Source organism: Lichenostomus cassidix, chromosome 14, assembly GCF_008360975.1.
Source record: "Lichenostomus cassidix isolate B80296 chromosome 14, HeHo_3.0, whole genome shotgun sequence".
Lineage (NCBI taxonomy): Eukaryota > Metazoa > Chordata > Aves > Passeriformes > Meliphagidae > Lichenostomus > Lichenostomus cassidix.
In genome coordinates, this window is record NC_139495.1 from 3,033,233 (window position 1) to 3,049,461 (window position 16,229).

Sequence of the window (16,229 nt, forward strand, 5' to 3'; positions counted from 1 at the left end):
GGCAGGGCGGCGCGGCCAGCGGGAGCAGCGGCGCTGCGGGCAGCCCGGCGGCGGGGCCTGGGCGTGGGGGAGGTTCCGGTTCCGGTTCCGGGCGCCGCTCGGGCCGGGGGGGCCGCGCCGCCATCGCCGCGATGCCGAAAGGTGGTGCGGGCCGGGCCGGGCCGGGCCGGGGATCCCCCGCGGGGAACGGCGGCGGGGGGACACGGGGGACACAGAGGAGGGGCTGAGGGGGTGCGTGGGCCGCCCCGGCAGCGGCGCGGGCAGGGCTCGTGTTCGCCCCCGGCTGTGCAGATGCCGCGGAGAGCTCGTTCTCCCTGCTCCGCCCCGCCTTGCGGGAGCCTGCGGGAGTCCGTTTCCCCCTCAGCGGCGGCGGAGGGCTCTCCCCACGGCTGTACTGGGCTCTGGGGGGTCTGGGGCTCTCTCTCCCCCCATCCCGCTCTCGGGGGCTCGGCGGTGCCTCTCTCCGCCCCCCCACTCCCCTCACGGAGCCGGGGCCGTTCTGTGCCCCCGAACCCCCGCGCTGCCCGGGCCGGGGCTGCCGGTGCCTCCCGCGGGAGCGGCTGGGCTCCATGTGCTCCCGCCGGACCGGGAGCCGCGGCCAGCTCCCCCGGGACAGGGCGGGGGGCTCACGGGGAGCTGGGCACGGCCGTACCGGGGGCACCGGGGAGCTGGCGGCTATCGGAGCGGGGGGCAGAGCGTTCCGTTCCCCTCGGGGGCTCCGAGCGCGGCTGCTTTGATGTGCAGCGCCGCGGGTTGGGTGCTGCGGAGCGGGCAGCGACTTGCTCCTCGTGTGATTCAGGAGCGGCGGTGAGGCACTGTCAGCAGGATCCACCCAGAACCTTCTCCACATGCACCATCTGCATAATTGGCTCTCGCAAACCCCGGGCGCGCACAGCCCTCCTCGTTGCTCTAATGTATTTCCTCCTCTGCTGTATTTCATCAGCATTTTCCAGGCTTTAGCAGCAAAACTGATTCCTTGCTTAGATTTTCTTTAACCACTTCATTTTGTGTCCATTTGCTAGGAGATGGGGCTGAAGCTTTCACCTGGTTTTTGTGAAGGCAAAGAACGGTGGTGGGTTATAACCCATTTTTTGTTATTTAAATGCCCTGTGACTCAGGATTTTCTGCTCTTTATTTCGTTGTACAGGTTTAAACGTTTGATTTAAACCTCTTGTTTTTTGGAAGAAAAGGGGCCTTTAGTCGTTTTCCCCCCCAAGTCAGTGGGAGTTGTTGAATTGTTGGCAGAAGAGTGGATTTTCATACTCAATATTCAATATAAAAGGGAGGAGCATCAACCAGCTACTAATAAATTTTTACAGGATTATTTCTGATTAATTTCCTTTTTTTCCCCCAATACCTTCATTTAAAAAATAAGAGATTCCATCAGTTTCAATCCATTCTCTTTCATCTAAATTTCTTAATTAGGCTGTTTACAGCTGAGGACAGATGTATTTGAACATGGGCCTGCCTGGGCACCACTGGGCTTTGCTGCAGGTGAAATTTAGAGGTGATTCTATTTTAAAAGTGCTTCAGAGAGGTGGAAAAGAATCATTATCCTTGTTTTACAAATGGGGAAACTGAGGCACAGAGCTGGTCAGTGGCTGGTGTAGGACTAATTCTTTGTGTCTCACGTGAGGTTTGATCTCCCTGTGGGAGCAGAACTCCATCCCTGCACTGTGCTGAGCCCTTGCTGGGCTTCCATGGCTTCTTTCTTCCATTTGCTTCTTTTTAGGCTTTTAACATAAAATAATTTCTCTTTAGTTGAGTTTGTCTCCAACTTGCTTCTCAGTTCTCTCAAATTGCATCCAACTTGCTTCCCCCCCCTTATCACCACTGTTTATTTGCAGTCAGGAGGGTTTTATGTTCCTTGGTCTTGAGCCCAGTGTGGAATTCTGGACCAGCTGGATGAGGAGCTGGGAGCACAGCAGGGGTTTGGTTATTTGGGGCTTGGTGTGTCACAGATGTCACTGCTGTTCCATTTGGAGTGATGTCATGTGCTGGGCAGTGAGGTAATGTGTCCCCAGGAGCATTCCTGTGGCAGATATTCCAGAGGGTGTCAGTGTTCCCACGTGGGATGGCTGGGAACAGACAAACAGAAAACACCTGTCTGTGGCTGCACCAAAGCTTTTGTGGTTTAAAAACCCATGAGCTTCCCCAGCTGAATTCAGGGAGATTTGAAGGTTTTGGTTTCTGCACCTCTTCATTTCCCCAACATCTCAGGAATCTGTAAAGCTTCACTGTGGAGTTTTTGGGATAATTTATTCCACAGCTCTGTTTTTACTGAGCTAAGGGATACAAAGAGTTTTTATGTGCTGAGCCAGGGGGATTGGGCAGAAAATATTGGATCTCTAGGGCTCGCTGCTCACTGGTGCTCCCAGTAACTTCCAGTCCAACAACACACAGTGGGAGAGCAGTGGCAGATCTCCTGTGGACTCCACAGAGTGCCAAGGAAGGAGGGACAATCCCCTTGTCCCTCACCATCACTGTAAGGTTCCCATTGTCCTCAGCAGGTGAACTGGGGAGGGTGAGAGGACCAGAATTTCCTGCTCCTTCCATTGGATTTTCAGGACTCCTGCAGTGGCAGAGAGCTCCCTTGCCAGAGTGGTTTGCTTTTTGGCAATCTGTGGATTGGCTCTATCCAACTTGCTTCCCAACCTGCTTCCCAGTTCTTTGGGCTGGAAGAACATAGCCAGAGCAGTGGCTTGCAGGGAGCATTAATGGCTTCAGCAGTTCCTTATCAATGGAATTTGGAACTTGGGGCAGTCCCAGCCACAGTGACTTCCCTTCCTGATCCCCAGAGCTTGTGTTTATTTTTCCTCATAAAGCAGTAAGACATGGAGGCTCCTTTTAGTACAACTTCAGCTCCCATTTTAGTTCCCAAAGCTTTTGTCCAATTAGCTTCCTATTTTCTCCTGGCACAGTGGGAATGGTTAAGGAGCCAAATTTGTTGGAATGTTGGTTGTAACCACAGGAACACACTGTGACTGAGCACCCCTTGCCAGCCCAGGAAGGGAATTGGAGAGACCATGAGCACAGGCAGGGAAGGATGGTATCAATAATCCCAATTCTCTGTGCATCTCACCCAAAAATCTTGGAGCATTTCTCCAGGTTCAATGTGGGGTTTTGTTGTTTAGGTTCTATCAGAGCTATTTTGGTTTGTCCTATCCACACCACAAATCCAGAGTGCTGCAGGAGGAACAGACCTTTCTGGAAGTGATCTATTACTAAACCATGTGTTAATTTTATTGTTTTGTGCAGGGAGGAAAGGAGGCCACAAAGGCCGAGCAAGGCAGTACACAAGTCCTGAGGAGATTGATGCCCAGCTCCAAGCAGAAAAGCAAAAGGCAAGGGTATGTGTTTGCTCCTTTGTGTGATTTCTGTCCTAATTCCTGCCATACCCAGCCTGGTTCTTCACTGTTCAGGAGCAATGGCAGCTTAGCCAAGTGTTGCAGATCATTCCAGCAGTGGTGACAGTATGGATCCTGAAGATCTCCACTTGGGGAGGCTGCAGAGTGTCACCCAGTCTGGTTCCTGAGACCACCCATTGCATCATTTGAAGGTTAAAGGGTGGGGGAGCTGATTACACAGCAGCTCTGGAGATCTTTTCTCCCCATATTTCATCATTCCAGTCTCCAGTGTGAGCTTATTTTTTACCCGTGTTCTGCAGCTTGGCTTTGGAGAACAAGAGCCACATGTTGAAATTACTGTATTTGCCCTCTTTGTGTTGTAGATTTATGGACCAAACTCCTTTGACTTCTTCCTGGACGCATGATTTTCTTGTTTGCCTCTGACTTGTAGGGAGAGATAGCAGAGTTTTCTGGGGTGGGGCCTTTTTTGGGTGTGTTTTCTGTGTCCCAGTGTTGGACTGTAACAGCTCCCCCTACTCCACAGTGACCTGACTGGTGTCATAAAACCCAGGGCTGCTTTTTGCTCTTTATTCCCAAATTATCAGAGCTCTGGTGACACCTCAGTATTTTTCTGTGACTTTCTAAAAGTGCTGCCTCAGCCCAAATGCACAATTCCAGCTGAGGCCTCACAGCACTGACCACAGGAGGATAATTACACCCTGTGTAGGAAATCCTGATGAATACGTCTGAGATGACTCTCAAGCAGTTCTAAGCCATAGTGTTGACTCCTTTTTAATGTTTTGCCCAGCTGGAACTTGAGATGATTGTTTGGTTTGCTGCTTAGCCACATATTCCAGCTTCATGTTGGATTTTTTTTTCCAAAGTGTAACTCCTCTTGGTTTTAGTTTCTGATTCCACCACCTTGGTTTCATGCCATATTTCCAAATTCTGAAACCACTTCTGAGCCTCATCCTGTTTTCCAAAATAATTCCAACTCCTACCAGTGTGATGTCATTCACAAACTGTGTGAGTGTTCTCTGCTTACATGTTGTTAATAAAAATACTGACTGGAAATTTTATTTGGAATTTTTAGTGACATACATTTCCTCTGATATTGTAGGAAGAGGAGGAGCAAGAAGAAGGAGGGGAAGGAGCAACAGGGGACCCCAAAAAGGAGAAGAAATCTTTAGATTCAGATGAGAGCGATGAAGATGATGAGGATTATCAGGTACTGGCATTCTCAGGGCATTTAATGCACCTAATTCTTGGGCCAGGGCAAGATGCACAGTCCAGATTCTGAATAGAGCTACTAGAGTATATTTTTTAATAGAACTATTTTTAGAGGCCAAAAACTCTTCATTTTGCCCTCAGAATGTATACTGTGTATATTTACAAATGAAATACAAAGGCAACAAGATTTTTTAAAGGGCTGAGGGTGCCTTGGTTCATAAATGGCTTTACTAGCTGGTAGTACAACCTTGATTTGTGCTTTTGGGTGCTTTGCAGTGTGTGTGGAGAGCTCTGGTACAACCAGTGCTGGTGGTGAGAGCTCCTTAACCTCCTCTTGTTCTCAACCCTCAGCAAAAGCGCAAAGGAGTGGAGGGGTTGATAGACATAGAGAACCCCAACCGTGTCATTCAGACAACCAAAAAAGTCACTCAGCTGGACCTGGATGGACCCAAGGAGCTCTCACGACGAGAGAGGTGAGTCTTCCCTGCTGCATCCCTGGGATTTCAGCCTTGCTGCTGGCAGCAGTTTGATGCAGGGAGGTGTTTCCCCTGCTCTGTGTCAGTGTTGCAGGGAGGCCCTTAAAGCGTGTTTGCCTAAATTTGGCACTAAACTGGGCTCACTGTGCTTCAAAATGTGGTTCCTTAGAAACTTCTGAGGAGTTATCTGTCTTCTGGGAGTGTCTGTGGCCATCCTGAAGCCAGGCAGCTTGCCTTGGGGCACTGAGAGAAAGGGACTTTGGCCATTCCTTTCCTGAAGTTTTATGCCAAAAATCAGAAGAGAAATACATTAACCAGAGGTCACCTTGGATCCACTTTAGTCTCACTGCAGAAAGTGCCCTGGTGACAGGTGGCAGTTTCCCAGATTTCGTGGTGAAATTTTGTCTGGGCAAATGAATAACCTGAAAACCAAAGTTTAATCTTCTAGTTTCAATTAGCAATGGTGAGGTTTGGAAGGGAAGATTTAAGCTTTTCTAATTTGGCAGAGATTGCTTTAGCAGAAGGACATCTTTGAGGGTAAGGCTGGGAAGAATATGTCACAGTTCTTGTGGTGTGGGACTAATTCATTTGACATCCTCATGTGTCCATGTCCTTATTTAGCTGAAGGAAGGTAGAAATAATCTCTTACCTCAAGGTTCAAACCTTGCAAGGTTCAAACCTTGCAAATAGACAAAACCTGTGCTTTAAAACTGGTGAAGGACCACCAGTTTTGGGGTTTTTCTTGGTTGCAAAGCCCCACTCTGTCTGTTCCCATGTGCTTGCCTGGATACTCTGGTGACTGGTGTGTTTCCCTTGAGCAGAGAGGAAATAGAGAAGCAAAAGGCTAAAGAAAGATACATGAAAATGCACCTAGCTGGGAAAACAGAGCAAGCCAAGGCAGACCTTGCCCGACTAGCCATCATTCGGAAGCAAAGGGAAGAAGCTGCCAGAAAGAAAGAAGAAGAAAGAAAAGGTTAGAGAATAATTAATCATATTCTCCTACCTCTCCATGCCATGGCTGCAGTGCCAAGAGGCACAATTGCTTATGCCACACATCCCTCATCCAGCCTGTGTGGTGTTGCTGAGTGTCATCAGCTCCCCTCAGCCAAACCAGACTCAGCTGTTTCCCTTTCTTCAAGTTCTTGCTTTATAAAGCTCTTGGACACCAGAGCAGGGAAAGGGAGAAGGGAATTGCCCTTCATATCCATCTTATCCTCTGCCTCCCAGTTTGGGGTTTAGCAGGCTCCTTGTGCTGGGTGATTTATCTGCTTTGCACGTGGGGATCTGAACTGCCCAGGGAATTCACAGCACTCCTTCCCTTCCTGGCCTTTCCCTGGGAGGTGTGAACCAGAAGTCTGAGCACGGCTCCTCTGTGGCTTCCACAGAGAAATTTGGGCATCAGGTCATTTTTGGATATGTGGAAAGTGGCCAGGGATAGAAAGGAACCTACAAAGGGAGCTATGCCTCTTACCTCTGACAGTTTGGTGGGAAGGGTGAGATTTTTTCCATTACCCAACTAGCAGGATTTTGATCCCTGAGGCAGCCAATCCACCCCCAGTCCCTGATATGCACCATTTAATGATGAAACTGCTGTTTTCCTCCCCAGCAAAAGACGAAGCGGCCATGGCAGGTAAAAGACTGCAGTCACTATCCCTTAACAAGTAAGCACAGGCCATGCAAGAGGAGGAAACGCCAGGGAACTGTGCCTGGTCCTGCCAGGAGCTCTGCCGTGTCGCCTTCCATCGATGCCACGCAGGGCATCCTGCAGCATCGACCTCACCTCCACCTCCCAAGAGACACTGACGATGTGTTTGTCCTCATCCTGGCACAGATTTCCATTTGGGGTTAGGGGCAGCTGCTCTCTGCAGTGCAGAGCTGTGCTGGACAGCAATTCCCTGTAACAGTTCGGAAACATGAATGTTTTTGCTGTTTTTAGGATCAAGAACTCCTAGACGGTGGGGGGGGGTAGGGCAGGGTGGGAGGGAGCTGTGTGGGAGGGAAGGTGCTTCAAATACTAGATTGCAAGAAAATAGATCGTGGGGTCGTTGTGGGGTGGGGCATGGGGTGGGGAACTGACTTGGTATGAAATCCCAAAGGATAATGTATCTGAGGAATCCAGTTGGCAAAGAGCCCATCAAATTTTGCTGCAGGGCGTTGCAGTATAAGCTGGGAGCCTGACTTCATGGACATCTGGAGTGCCGTTCCTTCCCGGATTCATCCCTCCTTTCTTGCAGCCAGTCTCCCCTTTTCCCTCCTCTTCATTTTCTTTTTCTCCTCCTTATTAGGGATAGTGCCAGTTTTTAACCACATCATCCTTTGTTTAAAGGAGAAAAACAAGCAACATTTATTGTGTCAGATCCAGATGGAAAAAAACAAAACAAAACAAAAAAAACTTGATCAAGTTTAAAAACCACCGAGAGAACTTGTATATTTGGCTGATTAAACTGTAAGTTATCAGAGCTGCTGTGGCCTTGTGTGTGTGTGAAGGGCACAGCTGGGGGAGGCACAGCTGCAGTTTTGGGCTGCTGGCTGTGGTGTGGAGTTGGGCTCTGGCTTCAGGAGCTTGGTCAGCACATGCAGCCTGAAGGGAAAAAGCTTTTTCTCTTGTTTCTGATGGATATATTGCACAATCTGTTTATCACGGTGGAGGAAACAATGACCCTCAGGCCGCTGTCTGGCCTGGTCTGTGTGTCAGAAGGGCTGTCACTGAACTGTCACCCCCTCTCAGATGTCTCTGGAGGGGAGATGCTCCAGCCTGCTGTGCCCCAGGGGCTCTGGAAGTCCTGCTGCCAGCCTGCTTAGGGACACCAGTGCTTCCCAGACTCCCCAAAGGCTGGAGGAGATCAGCCCCAGGGCTCAGAGCACTGCAGGTCACTGGGAGAGGTGTTACAGCTGTGGAGGTGAAGGATGACAACTTCGTGTCACCCCATCCGTGCCTGGCTGCAGGGACTTGGGCACAAGAGTGTGACACAGGATTGTGGCGCAGGGAATGTCACTGTGAGCTGCTGGCTCAAACCAAGCAATGATTTGGGATAGGAAATACCCTCAGAGAGGCATGGAAAATGGGCAAGTGCTACCAGGAGAGGTTTCTGTGCTGTCAGCTCCGAGAGGGAAGAACTGACAGGGTAGGGACAGCCTGGGTGATCCTGGAGCACAGGGAGGTGGATGGGGCAGGACAGTGGGAGTTTTTGGGATGATGCCTGGGATGGAGTGAGGCAGGAGCTGCAGGGGGAGAGGGTTGAGGCTTGTGAACACATGGGAATGGGTGGAAAGATCTCCCAGTAACACACCTCACACTAACAGGGCCAGAGCAGAACTCAAATGTCACTGTCCCTCTGCCAGCCAGTGCTCCTTCCCAGGCCGTGGGTGGTGTTGGGACTGCTCTGTTCCTGTGATAACGGACTGGAAAGGGGCAGGATTAGTTTGGCAGCCCAAGGTCTCAGCTGGCTCCAGGGTTGGGAATTGCTCACCTGGTGGGACTTTACCAGGGAAACCGAGAATAGGAAAACTCTGCTCCCTGCCACCTCCATCCTCTCCCCTCCCTTTTCCCTAACACCAATTTGAAATGGTGCTGAAGCAGAGAACAGAGAAGTGACATTCTCATCCCCACAGTCCCAATTCACCCTCAGCACTGGTGGCAAAAACGACGTGACCACCCGTGGTGAGATGTGGCACAACACTGATCTGCCCTGATCCCACCTGTGTTTGCACTGAACTTGCTCTAAAAAAGTGGGGAAAAAAAATTGAATTATCCAGGAAAATCCTTACTTTATTAGCTATTTCTCCAAGCAATGTATGACCAGCATCGGGAAGGATGGTAACAAAAATAGTAAGAAAAATGGTTTCCTTTGTCTGGGAGCAGCCGCCAGGGCTGGCTGGCAGCGGGGACAGGCACTGGTGGCATCGTGGCTGGGCTGTGTGGCACAGGGAGGTGGCAGAGAGAAGCAGGCAGGGGCACAGCAGGGGCAGCTGGGAGCCAGGATGCTCTTCCTGGATGATTCCTTCATTTGATCTTGAGATCCTTCAGTGCCGACTCCAGGCTCTGAAATTAAACAGAAGGGTGTTCATCAGCTTATTGCTTCCCAAAGAAACTGGAGGTAGCTGGGAGCTGAAATGGGGAGAAACTGGGAGGGAAGATGGTTCAATGCTGGCTAGTCCCTGTTCAGGGTGGGTCCATGAGGATTCCTTACCTTGACATCCCAGATGCTCATGCCACCATCCATCCCCGTGGTGCAGAACTGGGAGCACTTGTCCTTCCCTCCTGTCAGCACCGAGATCTGGCTGTGGGTGCAAAGAGGGAGTGGGAATCAGTCCTGGGTCCCTGCTGAGCCCTTGGAGCTGCCTGGCAGCCATGGGTGGGAGTGGGGCTGGACTCCATCTCCCCCACCATGTGCAGGAAGGCACTGGGGATAGACAGGGATGCTCCAAGGATGCTCCAGGACTGTCCCAGCTCCTGGCACTAGACCTCTCTGTCTCCCCTACCCACATGCAAGGAAGCTCTGGGGATACCCAGGGATGCTTGGGGACACCCAGGGGATACTCAGGGATGCTCTAGAGCTGTCCCAGCTCCTGGGCTGGACAGCAGCACACCCCAGGGATGGTCAGGGATCATCACACCCAAGCAGCCCCAGAGGTGACCCCAAGCCTGTCCCTCCCTGCCCTCACCCCAGCCCACACCTGATGCTGTTCTTGTGCAGGGTGTCCAGGGTGGCATTGGCCGTGTCCGAGCTCGCTTTCTTGTCCAGGTTCTGGAAACGCTCACGGGCGGTGAGGCCACGCTGGGAGCTCTGCTTGGGGACATCCAGCTTCCCCCCGAAGGTCAGGGTGCCCTGGCTCTCCTCGTAGGTGAACAGCATCGGGCAGCAGTCATGGCCCTGGGGAACAATCCCGCCCTGCTCAGCACCCTCTGGCCAGCTCTGGCCACAGCACCCACCCCATGTCCCACCAGACTCACCGCGGCCACCAGGCTGTTCTCGGTGATGAAGGTGACAGCGAGCAGGGGCAGAGTCTCAGTGCACAGGGAGGCAACACTGCAAGGTGTGAGCAACGAGCTGAGCTTCAGCCTCTGGCCTGAGGCTGGCACAGCTCATCACAGGAATGGAAGCCACAAGGTGAGACACCACCTCCTGCAGCCGTGGTGCTCTGGAGATGCTCCAGGGATGTCCCAGCTCCTTGGGTTGACCTTTTCCATCTCCCCCACCCACATGCAGGGATGCTGTGGGATTGCTCTTGGCCCTACCCAACCCAAATAGTTCCATCTCTGTGCTGGTTTTGGGGGTCACCCCCCACTGCCACCCCAAGCACGACCCCTCCAAACCCCCAAGCCCCCTCCTGTCCCCAGCCCTGCTTACGCCATCTTCTTGCCGGCGTCAGCGAGGCACAGGGTGCTGTCGTGGCTCACCCAGGCCACACGGGAGCCGCTGGCTGAGAAGCAGATGCTGTGCACCCAACCACAGCTGCTGCTCGACTCGAACATCAGCTCCCCAAAGGGCATCTTGGAGCCCCAGGGCGTGGGGCTGGGCCGCTCCTCCACCTCCTTGATGTAGGCTGAGAAGATCCTGCCAGGAGAGAGCCTTGGCTTGCCATGTGTCCCTGGACACAGGACCTGTGCTGCCTTCACCCCTGCCCCTTGGCCACTGTTGTGTGACTCAATTTCCCTGGCAGAGCCTGTGGGGTGTCCCCCTGCCTCCCATGGGTGCTGTATCCCTGGGATGGTCCCCAGACCTCCCTGCATCTCCTCTGTGCTCCACTCCCTGCTCCAAGCAGCACTTGAGGGGTAAAGCCCATCCTTGGGCCCAACTGCCATCACCCGCTCCCTGCTCCTCACCTGCACTTGAAGTCACAGGAGCCAGCAGCCAGGAGGACGTTGTTGGGGTGCCAGTCCAGGCTGAGCACCGTTGAGCGGATGGGCTTCTTGATGTGCTTGCAAACCCACCTGTGTGGAGAGGGGGTGGCAGCAGAGGGGAGGCATCACCACCCCCAGAGCCCCCATGGCTTTTGGGGGGCTGCCTGAGGGTGGTCAGGGCTCCAAGTACCCCAGGAGCTGCCCTGGGCCACCATCTGTGGTATCAGCTTGGGCATGGGGGAGTCCATTGCTCCATCTTCCCATCTCTCTCCACCTCCAGCTCCTCCAGTCTATCCCCCAATCCATCTCTCTTCTGTCTCCCATTCATCCATCCATCCATCCATCCATCCATCCATCCATCCATCCATCCCCACCAAGGCCATGCTGGAGCCTCACCAGTCGTTCTCCTGCTCGAAGTAGCAGATGGAGATGAGGCGGGAGCCGCTGCCCACAGCGAACTTGTTCTCCTTGGGTGACCACTTGACGCAGCGAGCGGCGCGGTTGATGCGCAGGATGACCAGGGTGGGCTTCCAGACGTTGCCCTTCAGGGTCCACACGTAGGCGTTGCGGTCAGTCCCACACGTCACCAGCCGGTTGCTTTCTGGGGCCCAGTCGATGCCTGGAAGGCAGAGGGAGGTGAGGGTGGCCCAGGGAGCCATGGGAAGGGGGATGTGTCACTCAGGGCTGGGGCATGTCTCAGGGTCTGGTTGTTCTGGGTGGTCTCTGCTCCAGAGCTTCTCTTTGCCTCACACCGTCCTTTTTTGTCCCTCCCACCTCAAAGCATTCCATGCCAACCCATCCCACCCCATATCTCCCATCTATTCATCTCATTCCACCCCTCCCCATCCCTTCCCATGCCTCCCACATCATTCCATTCCATCCCAACCTATCTCCCCTGTATATCCATCATCCATCCATCCAATCCCTTCACTACCCTTCCCATCCATTCCACATCCTCCCAATCCATCTCACCCCATTTCTCCCATGCATCCATATCCCTTCCCATCCCTCCCTCCACCTCATCGCTCTCCATCTCTGCCATTCCATCCATCCCATCCCTGGATGTCTACACAGCATGCCAGTATCACCAGCAGAGCTGGGAGCAGCTCCAGGGCAGGGCCACCCACCACTGGTGTCCCTGTCCCCTCTGCCAGCCCGGACTCACCTGTCACCTGCCCGTTGTGCTCCTTCAGCTCGTGGATTTTGCTCCACTTGGCTCCATCCTTGCGGTAGATGTGAACCTCATGGTTGTTGGGGCACAGGGCGATCTCTGGGGGTGACAGTGGCCAGGGCAAAGCCCTTCCCTGGTCATGGGCTCTGCAGGGCCAGCCAGCACCCACCCACCCCTTCCTGGGCTCCACTGAACCCCAACTGGGCTCCCACCAAGCCCCCCAGCCCTGGTCCCGCACTGCCCTGACACAGCAAATCGTCCCTATGGGAAGGGGGAACCCTGGACCCCACAGCGCAGTGTCCTCCCTTCCCTGGAGTGTGGTGCCATGGGATGAGATGGGATACGATGGAAGGGGATGGCTGCAGGAGCACAGATCCCAAATCCAGCCCCATCCCGCCCCGCCTGCCCGGCGCTCCGGCCGCAGCAGAGAAAGCCCTTTTTGTTCTCCCTCATCCCCCGGGCCGTGGTCGGGAAATGCCATCGGCCGTGAATCACCCGGCTCTGCTCCGTGTCCGTCCCTCCCCTGCCGGTGCCTCGGGGCTGGACGCTGTGCCAGCCTCTGTCCCGGCAGGGGGACCAGGGGACACAGTGGGATGTGTGCTGAACCCGCCCCCGAATCTGTCCATCTGTCCCCAAACCCAGCCCCAGCCCAGCTCTGCTCCATCCCGGGAGCATCGCCCACCACAGGGATGTTTAGCCAGGACAGTCAGTGCTTTGGGATGTCCCCGAGGATTTCAGGCTGCCCCAGCCCTACTCACGGGTGCGGTCCTTGTTCCAGGCATGGCAGCTGATGGGCTCCAGCAGGAAGCTGTGGTAGGCCATGGCTCACAGGCTGGGGACAGGGAGAGAGATCCAGGCTGTCAGGACATGCTGCTCCAGCCACAGGGACAAGATCCCAGCTCCCAGCCCCACCGAGTGATCCTTCCCACTAGGATTAGCCCTGTGTGGCAGCCCACTGCATCCCTTCTCTGCTGGGGAGAGGCTTTTCCTGAAGATTTCCAAGCTCAGGAGCTGCCCATTTCCAGGAACTTCTAAACCTTGCTGTCATCCTGCTCCAGCTGGCTGCAGCTGGGTGAGGCTGGGCACACGGGGACCCTGGTGGTGCCAGCAGCCCCACCTGCATCCCTGGGGTCCCAGAATGGGCAGCACCTCCTCTCTCCACCCCAACAGGGCCAAACCCACTTGCTCCTTCCACACCTCTCATTTAGGATGAGCCGAAGCCTCATGGAGGCACCCCCATCCCATCCCATCCCATCCCATCCCATCCCATCCCATCCCATCCCATCCCATCCCATCCCATCCCATCCCATCCCATCCCATCCCATCCCTACTCATGACTACTCAGCCCATGACTAATCCCCTCTCCTGGCTAAACTCCATCCTTTCCTGCTGGTCCCCAACTGCTCTGGAGTCATGGGATGGAGCAGTTTGCCCCCAAGCCCCCTCCAGGTGCCACGGGACAGGGAAGGGCTCCAAGCAGTGCCACAGCCCCTTGGCTACCCAGCCGATGAAACACAGGGATGTAGGGAAACACCTCGCCAGGGCGTGGCAGACAGGGATTACTCACAGCCTGCTCTCGGCTATTTTGGGAACTCCCTGAGCACGTCCCGTTTTCTTTGGCAGCTAAAAACGTTACAGGGGAAGGAAAAAAGTCCCTCCTAGCAAAGCTCCGTCCTTGGGCTGGGGAAAAGAAAATCTGAGGAGCTCCATCACCTGCCTTCTGCAAGTGGAGAAATTCCAGTGCTGATGCAGGGCACAAGCCCTGCTGTCACACACCCCATGGCCAAGGACACGGGCACAGATGAGGAAGCAGCTACCCTATCCCAGCCCCAGTGATCCCCCTGGGATGGAGCACAGGGTGACCCAAGGACGGTGCAAAGCTGCTGCCACACAAGCCTCTGCCCCGAGCCCTGCAGATAGAGCAGCACCATGAGGGATGGACAAAATCACCAGCGACAGGGACACTGCTGTCGGCATTGCAAAAGACCAGGAGAGGGAAAATGTGTGAAAAAGGGATTTGGCTGAAATGGGCACCCCGCTGAAATGGCTCCCTGGAGGAGGGATGGCAGGCAGGACACACCAAGGTGCTTTCCGGCAATGCTTTTGCTTTTTCCAGGTGGTTTGGGTGCTCAGAGGCATAAACCCTTCGTCCTGGGGGTCCTGCTGCTCCCTTGCTGAGTGCGAGGGGTGAGTTCAGCTGCCGTGCCAGGGGCGGAAGGAGCGAGGGCTGCGAGAGCCTCAGCCGCTCCCTGCTGCTGTTTCATTTCCCCCACAACCCCTTTACAACCATTTCCCTACTGGTGCCTCCTGGCTGAGTTCTGCTCCCACCCTGCAGTGACTCGGCTGCCCCTTCCCCAGCCGGGAAGAGCATCAGAGGAGCTGCGGTTATCCCCACACACAGACTCAACACAGGGGCTCTCGAGGGAAGAAAATGGGAATTTTCCGAAGGCCAGACAGGGCGGGATTGGGAGCTGGAGCAGCTCCGTTATCTCCCCAGCCAGTCCAAGCAGCTCGGAAACATTCTCGGAGGAGATAACCAAACCTTGGCAGAGCCGAGCGCCGGGGGCTCCTCCCAGTCCCGGGAGGAAGCCACACACACCAGAGGAGCTGGAGTTTGGGTTTTACGAGCCTGGCGGGGTGGCGGGAGGTCGGCTTGCATCTAGTGAGGATCCCACGGGGAGCTGGGACCCCCTGAAACTCTCCCCGAACACTGTGCTGGACCCCTGCGCCGCCGAGACCCCAGTACTGCCCCCGGGAACCCCTCTGCTCCCTGCGGCAGCCGAGGGTGTCACCCCCCTGCTCCTGCCAGCCAGGCTGGGGACACCGATCCTCAGTCCCCAGTGATGGTGGGGGGTACCCCATGTGCCAGCCTGGCTCTGGGGGGGACAGCCCCGTCCCGGAGCAGACGGAGGGTGGCTCTGAGCCTCCTCTTCCCCGCGCCGGGGAAAGCGGGAAGCAGCTGATTCCCGAGGAGGAGAGGACAGACTGCGGCAGCTCTGGCTCTGCCCAACCCCGACGGGACCCCAGCAGGAGGACTCTTCCCCCCCTCTCACAGCTGTCAGACCGCCGGCAAGAGAAAAAACCCTCCAACTTGCTGCCAAAGCTGGGAGAAAAGCCCAAAACGTCCGAAACGAAGGGCAGCAAAACCCGCACGGGGCAAGGGGCTGCCTGCACCCCCCTGGCCCCAGCCCGAGGGGCACCCCGAACCCTCGAGCAGGGTGTGAGCACCGGCAGCGGTGACAGCCACAGCCCCAGGGGACAGCCCCAGGTCCTGGCGGGGCTGGCAGAGCTGCCTGCCCGTCCTTACCTTGCCGGGCAGCGCGGGCAGGGCGGGCTGGGCTCAGTTCCCGGACGGCGGGGCTCGTTCATGGACTCTGGGCAGTCGACACGAACGGAGCCCGGAGCGAGCGGCGGGAGCTGAGCCTGCCCCGCCGAGGCAGCCCGACTTCCCTTTTCCTCTCCGAGAAATGCAACCACTTCCTTACGTGGGCGTTGGGGGAGCGCAAAGCAGCTCTGCGACCGCCCTGCCCCTGTGCCTGCGGGCCAGGCCGCTCCGGCATCGCCGCACGTGGAAGAGCCCCAAGCTCGGGATGCTCCCGGGCGCTCGGTGGGATGTGGGCAACTCGCCCTGGGTGCGCCAGGGAAGGACGCAACCAGGAGAACAGAAGGGAAGGAGCCCCGTCGCTTCCCTCTGCAGAGGGAATGTTGTTCACCGCCGGTCCCCGATGCGTTTCGGAGGGATGGGGACTCCCCCATGGCAGTGCTGGTCCCCAGCAGGGGACAGCCGTGCCCGGAGCCCACCCGGGGTGAGACGCCCGTCGGCATCACCTCCCACGAGCGGGGAGATCCGCAGGATCCCGCGGAGCCTGGATCTGGCCGCCCTCGGCAGCAGCTGGTGCTGGTTCCTGCATCCCACAGAGCCCAGTGGGACCCAATCCCAGGCTGGCTGCTGTCACCATGCCTGTACCCCCACGCACCAGACATCCACCCCTCTGGTTTTTTCAACTCCTGCTTCAGAGCAACTGATTTTCATCCCATTTCCACCCGGATGCACGCACCCCTTCCTTCCCCAAATGGGGGAATGCACTTACCCTTCTCTCCCTAAGTGATGTCACAGAACTGGGACAGCAGCACGCTGGGGTCCTGTGCAGGGAGGGCAG

General features: G+C 55.5%; 2 protein-coding genes across 2 annotated transcripts; one reads left to right on the plus strand and one right to left on the minus strand.

The window, feature by feature from the left end:
- Positions 1-116: 116 nt before the first annotated feature.
- On the plus strand, positions 117-7,512 carry PDAP1 (PDGFA associated protein 1). The gene is made up of 6 exons (XM_085074483.1): positions 117-141; positions 3,259-3,350; positions 4,468-4,575; positions 4,929-5,050; positions 5,875-6,026; positions 6,660-7,512. The coding sequence occupies exons 1-6, from the start codon at positions 132-134 to the stop codon at positions 6,716-6,718; spliced, it is 543 nt and encodes a 180-aa protein (XP_084930609.1). The 5' UTR covers positions 117-131; the 3' UTR covers positions 6,719-7,512.
- Positions 7,513-8,801: 1,289 nt separating this feature from the next.
- Positions 8,802-15,542, minus strand: ARPC1B (actin related protein 2/3 complex subunit 1B). Its single transcript, XM_085074478.1, has 10 exons — positions 15,377-15,542; positions 12,828-12,901; positions 12,064-12,168; positions 11,295-11,517; positions 10,881-10,988; positions 10,405-10,611; positions 10,008-10,083; positions 9,731-9,927; positions 9,244-9,334; positions 8,802-9,095 (listed from the first exon to the last, which is right to left on the minus strand). Exons 2-10 carry the CDS (start codon positions 12,889-12,891, stop codon positions 9,057-9,059), a joined length of 1,110 nt encoding a protein of 369 aa, XP_084930604.1. The 5' UTR covers positions 12,892-12,901; positions 15,377-15,542; the 3' UTR covers positions 8,802-9,056.
- Between the last annotated feature and the right edge of the window lie 687 nt (positions 15,543-16,229).